This window comes from Chiloscyllium plagiosum, unplaced genomic scaffold, assembly GCF_037043375.1.
Source record: "Chiloscyllium plagiosum isolate Xiang-an unplaced genomic scaffold, Cpla_swu_hap1 HiC_scaffold_11, whole genome shotgun sequence".
Lineage (NCBI taxonomy): Eukaryota > Metazoa > Chordata > Chondrichthyes > Orectolobiformes > Hemiscylliidae > Chiloscyllium > Chiloscyllium plagiosum.
In genome coordinates, this window is record NW_028270149.1 from 85,129,118 (window position 1) to 85,137,266 (window position 8,149).

General features: G+C 41.8%; 1 protein-coding gene across 3 annotated transcripts in view; it reads right to left on the reverse strand.

Moving 5' to 3' along the window:
• Nucleotides 1–7,200, reverse strand: part of LOC122557062 (tRNA methyltransferase 2B) — a 29,826-nt gene extending 22,626 nt beyond the window's left edge. The window contains exons 1-3 of one of the 3 annotated variants that reach the window (XM_087992266.1): nucleotides 7,067–7,200; nucleotides 3,308–3,545; nucleotides 582–636 (exon numbers count right to left, since the gene is read on the reverse strand). In XM_087992266.1, coding sequence (XP_087848392.1) covers nucleotides 582–636; nucleotides 3,308–3,537 — 285 coding nt within the window. In that variant the 5' untranslated portion in view covers nucleotides 3,538–3,545; nucleotides 7,067–7,200. The remainder of the gene's footprint in view (nucleotides 1–581; nucleotides 637–3,307; nucleotides 3,546–7,066) is intronic. The other 2 variants (XM_087992265.1, XM_043704320.2) reach the window with 2 other exon arrangements.
• Between the last annotated feature and the right edge of the window lie 949 nt (nucleotides 7,201–8,149).

Genomic DNA, 8,149 nt, shown 5'->3' on the forward strand with positions numbered 1-8,149 from the left:
GAATAGTGTGTCCAATTTTAGACCACCGTTTAGGTGCGGTAAAGAGTCACCAGCATAATGCCTGTTTGACAGGTTACACAGATAGATCAGACTATTCTTCCCAGAGAAGACTGAGAGGAGATTTGATAGAGATGTTCCAACTAACAAAGGATCTGGCCACAGTGGATCAGAAAAAACTGTTCCCACTGGTGGAATGATTGAGAATCATAAGATAGAAGGTAAATGGTAAAAGGAACATTGCTAGTCTGCTTTCAAATAACTCAACGGCTGCACATAAAACAGTATTAAATTTTACAGTCTAGTGAAGTTGCTTTGTGTCTTTCTAGCTTTTCCCGTAAAATACCAGGAAATACAAGTAAACTCAAAACTCTTTCCTACACTGTAGGTGGAAACTATTTTTCAAGGAGGCAGTGTCAGAGACTGGACTTACTGGAGCTCAAATCCTCCAGCCCAGTGTCTCTGGAGGAGAATCTGAACAGTCTTCTGCCCAGTGTTTGAATTTAGGTGTTCTGAAAGCTTCTTATCGATAGGATATAATCAATATAATATAATATAATAGACATTGCAACCCGCTCACAAACCTGCAGCTGCTCCTCGTAGTTCATTCTCCAGAGTGGAGTCACAGCATCAGCCAACCTGAGACAGAACGGATAAAGGTAATGCAATAGGATGAAAAACATTTTATAGAATGGGGTCAACTTTATTCTCAATTGCTCATCAGGAATGAGGCAGGATTATCCGTTGTTTATAGCTGCCTATAATTGTATGAATTTGAACAATTTAATGAAGCAATTGGAGAATGTGAAAACAAACTACTGTGGATGCTGGAAATTTGAAACAAACAGTAAGAATGAGAGAGAAACTCTGCAGGTCTGGCAGAACCTGTGGAGCGAGAAACAGAGTTAAAGTTCCTGGTGAATAGGCGAGTGGTATACCTTCTGTGATTTGATGGGAAGGTGCCACAGGGGAGTGTGGAAGTGTTAACAGTGATGAACGATTGGACTAGAATGTCACAGAGGGAACCATCCCTGCTGAATCCTGACAATGAAGGGGACTCTCCTCTTTCCTCACTATCCAAGACCTCGGTTACAACTTCCAGGTGAAGCAGTTTATGCTTGCACTTCCTTCAATCTGACCTATTCGATTTGCTGCTCACAATTTGGTCTCCTTGACACTGGTGACACCTAACGCAGACTGGGATAACCAGTTTGCGGAACACCTCTGCTCTGTCGATAGAGATGATCCCAATCTCCCAGTTGGGCATTATTTCAATAAACCACCTTGCTCTCATCTTAACATTGCCATCCTGAGCCTATTGCAACGTTTCAGTGATGCATGAGGTAAGCTCCACAAGCTATTTTCTGCTTTGGCACTTTACAACCTCAACATCTCAATATTGAATTTCATAGCTTCTTTCCCCCAATTTCTCTTACAGTCCTCTCCCTGTCTCAGGTTTGTCTTAATTGTGAATCATTTATTTTGCTTTCGGCTGAGAGGGTCGCAAAGTGCGGCACTGGAAAAGCACAGCAGGTCAGGCAGCATCTGAGGAGCAGGAGAATAGGCGATTTAGGCATAAGCCCTTGATCAGGCTTATGCACAAACCGTCTATTCTCCTGCTCCTCGAATGCTGCCTGGCCGACTGTGCTTTTCCAGCATTGCAATTTTTGACTCTGATCTGAAGTCCTCACTTTCTCCATTCAGCTGAGGGGGCCTGTTTCCACCACTCCACACTTAACTTACATTAATTTTACATCTCAAATTCCATCCCTATTTGTCCTTCCCGTCAAATCGCAACCCTTCTGTATTTTGCACTGGGCCTCTGCAACATTTTCCTGCCGCCTCTCTTCTGGCTCTATGCAAATTATAAAAAAGCTATCATTTTCTAACTCCTTTCAGTTCTGAAGAAAAAAGTCAAATCAGATTTGAAACATTAACTTTACTGCTTTCTCCACAGATGCTGCCAATCTGGAGAATAATATTGAGTGGGGTGTAGAATCAGCTCTCCACCCAGTGAAATTAGTTGATGTTACCACCAATGTTTTCTGGACATGAACAAAATGATCTGCATGAAGTCCTACCACACTGTGCAATCAGCTATTACTAGACGCACCAGTGTCCATCGAGTTTGTGCAACTATCTAATAGTAGAAGGCACTCTGCTGATTGATAGAGCAGTTGACCGAACAATTCTGACCAATTATGCAGCAACAGACTTGGACCTGAGGAAACTCCCTACAGTGAAGAACTTTGGGAATGAACAGGTCTAATTCACATTTCTCCAAAAACTCTTATGTTACTTTTTTATTGTCTCTCCTATTTTTCTTGGAATTGCTACAATGTTAGTTTGAGCACTCTTTTCCATCTCCCTCTGTCAGTCACCCCAGTCCACCTCCAATTCTTTGACATTTAAGTTTCCATCTAGACATCCTTTCATTTGATTTAGGCCCTTCATCTTCTGTCTCCCCAGAGGTCCCATCTTCATTAGTCATCTCTCCCAGCAACAGATACTATATTATCTTTTTTGAGCTATTTTATCCAATGGGCCAACTAACTTCACTGACCCATAATGTGCTAGTTCCTGATCTTGTCCTTTCTCGTTACTCCACAGATCCATTTCAGTAGCTGCATCTCATTTGTGTCCAGTTATTATTCCTTGTCTCAATGTTGCACAAGTTAAACTATACGTCAGTCTTCTCAACTGTTTTGCAGATTCCTCTTTAAAATTTCCGTGGCACTTTTCCATCACATAACACTCCATTATACTTGCTCCACAATTACTCCAACCAGAGCTCATCAGTTGCCTAATTTCCATACTTCCATCCTCTGCCATCACTGACCCCAGGTACTTGAGACTCCTTGCTTTCACCAAGTCTTCAGCCATAATCTTTACACCTCATTCTCACCTGCTTCTCCATGCTCAAGCTGATAGCCCACCTACTGATCTTCATATCCCTATTTTTACAGGGGTTTTTCTCCAGTTCTCCAAAGACAGCTTTGTCAACTTTCAAACCAGTTTAAAAATCTCTCAAACTACGTTGGTGTTCCCTGAAATAAATCCACTTGGGATCTCTGATATTTAGCTGTGAAGTGTGTTTATGACTAAGGATTGCAAATGAATAACAGAAGTTAATGGCCAACATTACACTTGGGCTCCAAGAACAAATATACTAAAACCTGACCCTCTGGAATTCTCAACGAATAGAGGAAAAGCGGTTGGATCCACGGGGATTTTGTGATTGGAATGATCACAGAGGGTTGGATGATCAGAATTCTGATTGGAATTGGAAAGTACAGAACAAACGTGTCACCTTTCTTCCCAGGTTTTACTTGTGTTGCGAAGTACTGGAGTTTTGCCAGATTTTCGCTTTTCTTCAAAGGGTTTCTGCACATTTACTTGGCTAGTTGCAGTGGTTAGACTGCAGCTTTGTGCAAAGGTCACATTTCTGCAACATCGTAGATAGGAGCAGAAACAGAAGTCCTGCTGGCTGATCAGCTGAGGTACAATCCGCAACAGGCGACTTCGAAAAGCAGCTGACATAGTGTCACCTACAGAGAGAGGGAGAGATCCATGAGAGGAATGCATTGGCTTATCGGAAAATAATGTTCCTGTTCTAAAATCCCAAATTTATTTAGCTCCTCAATCACAATCGGAATCCCACCCGCCTTGCACTTCCAAAAGGCCGAACAAGTATATTCAGTTTGCAGCTAGGACAGGGAGAGAGAGCGGGAAATTGTAGTTTCATTTGCTGGTCTGACTTGAATTGGATGATTCCACTGGTAAAGGTACTGCTGGCTTAGCAGATAACCCAGTAATGTCCACATTGTGAGTAATCACACACCACCACAGAAAGTTAAAAATAACAAGCAATTTTGAAGGCTTGTTCAATGATCAGCTAACAATTAACAGCCAGGGAAAGGATAGGACTTTTCCCTGACATAGTCTAAGAAAAATGTATTTTTTGCTATTGTTTCCCAACATTACAGTAACACACAGTAAGACTTCTTGTAAATTATTGCATTCAGTTCTGGTTGCCACATTACAAGGAGGATGTGGAGGCTTTGGAGAGGGTGCAGAAAAGGTTTACCAGGATGTTGCCTGGATTAGAGGGTATGAGCTGGAAGGAGAGGTTGGAAAAACTTGGGTCACTTTCTCTGTAGCAGCAGAGGCTGATAGAAGTCGATAAAATTATGAGATGTATAGATAGGGTTGACAGTCAGAATCTTTTTCCCAGAGTTGAAATGTCTAATATGGGGAGGGGAGGGGGTGGGGGTGGGTGGTGGGGTGGGGGTGGGTGGTGGGGTGGGGGGGGGGGGGTGGTGGAATTCAAAAGACGATATGAAGGACAAGGTTTTACACAGCGAGTGATCGGGGTCTGTAACTACCACCTGTGGGGTGGTGGTGGAGGTAGATACAATAGGAGCATTTAGGGGACTTTTAGATAAACACATGAATATACAAGGAATGGAGGTTTATGGACTAAGGACAGGCAGAAGGGATTAGTTTAATTTGGTGCCACGTTTGGCACAACATAATACTGTACACACAGGTCTACAATGTTCTGTCTAACTATGAAGGTTAAAAGTGGCAGCAGTTTGTTTACCTATGATCAATACACTTCCTAAACATAAGGTCGATGCCATCTAATTGTTATTTTCTTAATTATCTTATTCGCTCTCCTTTAGTTTCGTGCGATGATATACCCTGTACTCTGGGTTGACATGACCACTTTCTTCATAGCTGAGCAAAAGGATTCAAATGCTTTTCTTTCTCTAAACTCAACAGATAGTCCAATAAAACCAAGAATTGCAGATGATGAGATCAGAAATAAAAACAGAAACTGCTGGTTATGTTCAGGTAGCATCTGTGGGGAGAAAGCAGAGTTAATGTTTCAAGTCATGACTCTTCATCAGAAACACACTCCTGGAACTGCCTTTTCTAATTATAGCCGCCACAGTTCTGATGAAGACTCATTGGATTCGAAACATTAACACAACTTCCTCCCCATAAATGCTTCCAGACCTGCTAAATCTGCCAGTCATTTGTTTTTGTTCCAATACATAATTTGATGACTGTCTAGGTGCAAGGTGCATTTCTCTCAAACAATTTTCTTGAGGTCTGCAGATATTTCAAAATGGCACAGTGCTGCTCAGGGTAGTCTTATGCAAATTCATTTGAATGTGCTTGCAAGTCCTGAAACTGCCTTTTCTAGCCATTTTTCAAACGTTAAAGTGTAAAATACGAGAGGCTAACTTGAGCATTCCACGTATGTGTGGAAGAGATCGGCCTTCCTTCATTTAACACCAATTTACTTTTTGGGGACTTCGTATAGAGTCATAGTCATAGAGTTGTACAGCACGGAAACAGACTCTCTGGTTCAACTCGTCCATTCTGACCAGATATCCCAAATTAATCTAGTCCTGTTTGTCAGCATTCGGCCCATTACCCTCTAAACCATTCCTACTCATATACCCATCTAGATGCCTTTTAAGATGTTAAAATTTTACCAGTCTTCACTACTTCAGCTGGCAGCTCATTTCATATACACCCCACCCTCTCCGTGAAAATGTTGCCCCTAGGCCACTTTTAAATCTTTACCTTTAAACCTATGCCCTCTAGTTTTGGGCTGCCCACCCCAGGGAAAAGACCTTGGCAATTCACCCTATTTACACCCCCATGATTTAATAAACTTCTATGAAGCCCATAAGGTGTAGCTCATACATGGGGTGTGGGCATCACTGGCTGTGCCAGTATTTATTGTCTTTCTCTAGTTTCCCTTGGGAAGATGGCGGTGAGTTGCCTTCTTGAACCACTGTAGTTATTGGTTGGAGGGATACTCATGGCTCTATTAGCAGGAGATCACCAGGATTTTACCCATTAACAGTGAAGTATCAGTGATTATAATTGATGCTCAAATCAACTGATATGCCCAAAATTGTAAACTAAGGTGTCAATATACAAGGATTAAGCTATACTAGAAATCACCAAACAATTTATTTTATATTCGTCTGATAATAATGTATAATTTAATGGCACACTACGTGGTGTGATGCCTGCAACCAATAGCTTCTATTAACACAACTGATCATCCTAACTATTTCTATTGATGTGGTATATTTACCAATACCCCAAGATGTTTCACAAAAAAAGATAAAAACTGAAACTGAGGCAATGAAGAAAACATTAAAATCTAAGAGAGTAAATACTTGGACAAAGTGCAAGATGTTGAAAATAGGAAGGGATGGAAGAGTTTCAAAAGGGAATTCCCAAGTTTGATACAGTTTGTTATTGAATGAACTTGGAGGTACTCAGTAAGATGCTCATTGCTAGATTTGGAAGGACAAAAACCATATTAGGTGAATGGGCCTGGACAGCCAAATGCACACCTGCAACTTATCAACTGATGGAAATGGGGGGGGGGGGGGGGGTGCTCAAAAGACCAGAAATACAACAGAGCAGATATCTTGGAGGCTGCAGGAGGTGACAGAGATAGGGAGGCATCTGTGAATGAGATTTGGCTAGCACTTTGAAACCAAGATAGAAGATTAACAATAAATGTGTAGAATAGACAGCCTGCAAGTTAAAAAGAAAGACATTAGAGACCAGCAACCTTAAATATTCACAACTTCCTACCTGGCCCCAAGTTCAAACTACCATCTAAGGACAAGCTAGAAGATACGTGGGAAAACCATCATCTGTTAAGTTCCCCTCCAAGCCACTCACTATCTTGATTTGGAAATACATGATTGTTTCTTCATCAAAATCCTGTAATTATCTCCTTATTGGCATTGTGGGTCTACCTACAGCACAGGGACTGCAGCGGTTCAAGAAGGCAGCTCACCAGCACCACCACCACCACCATCACCATCACCATCACCACCTTCTCAAGGGCAGCTGGAGATGGGCATTAGTTGCTGGCCCAGTCAGCAGTGCCCCACACCCCATGAGTGAATAAAAAGTCACAACACCTTCCTAATGGGTCTGGATGTCTCTGACAGGGTGAGGAAGAAATACAAGACAAGACAGAGGAATCCCTCCCCCTCATTTACTCATTATTCATTTATCTCACCTCCACCTCCACGGCCCACAATCTGCTGAGGGTAGCGAACCAGCTGCGCATGCACGCCCCGCCGCCTTCTGGGATTGCTTCGCCCGCTCGGTTCATAGAGGACTGTCTCACGCGCACGGCCTTCTGGGTAAAGTCCCCTCCATCTACACCGACGTTGAGCACGCTCTTTCATCCAGGAAGGAACTCCTCGATGTTTCTGAAGGAAAATAAAACTACGACTGCGTTTAAAATGTCGAACTACATCTAAAATACGTTGCATTTTCGTTAAGAATATTGTGATAGGAACTCGGTGTTCCGACCACCAAACCACATCCCAAAGTCGCCGGAAATTCATCAACATGCTCCCTCCCCCAACTATAAATCAAAGCGCAATTCCATTAAAAATCAGAGAACCCGCTTTCATTATTTATTTATCTTCATAGAACCGAATTCTGTTCACTTTTCCATTCTTCTAGGTTGAATTTAACAATTACCATAATATCTTCTCCTTTAATAAATTCGTTGGCAAATTTTGCTAACTTCTAGTATGTTTCAGTAAAATAATAATCAGATGTTACCAAATGATCATTAAAAAAAAGGAATAATGTGCGAGTGAAAGAGAGAAAAAAGAACGAAAGAAAAAAGTCAAAGAAACAAAAACGAACACATCGGCCTTCTTCAGGACAGCCTAAAACACCTTAAAGCTGATGATGTACTTTCAGTGTTGATAATTAGCCTGTTAAGTCTGGCATCTCCATAGCAGATGGTAAGAGTGGGAAATGTCCTGATGAAGATATGCTTGATGCAACACACAACTCACCACATTCAAGGGCTTGAGTAGAGATAAGCCAAGCTGCACTACCTTAACTATACATGATGTAGAAATAGGAGAAGCCCCTCCCATAAGGCAACATTCCTATCGGCTAGGCCCAGAAAAGCTAGCCCCTGTTCAGGAGGCAATTAACTATATGCTGGAATACAAATTAATACAACGAAACAGTAGGAACATATTTCCCCACTTGAGCTTGTGCACATGTTGGAAAGTTCTATAGCGTTTGTAGGTTTATTGTTTAATATATTTGTTCTGGTTCCACTCTTTGTAAA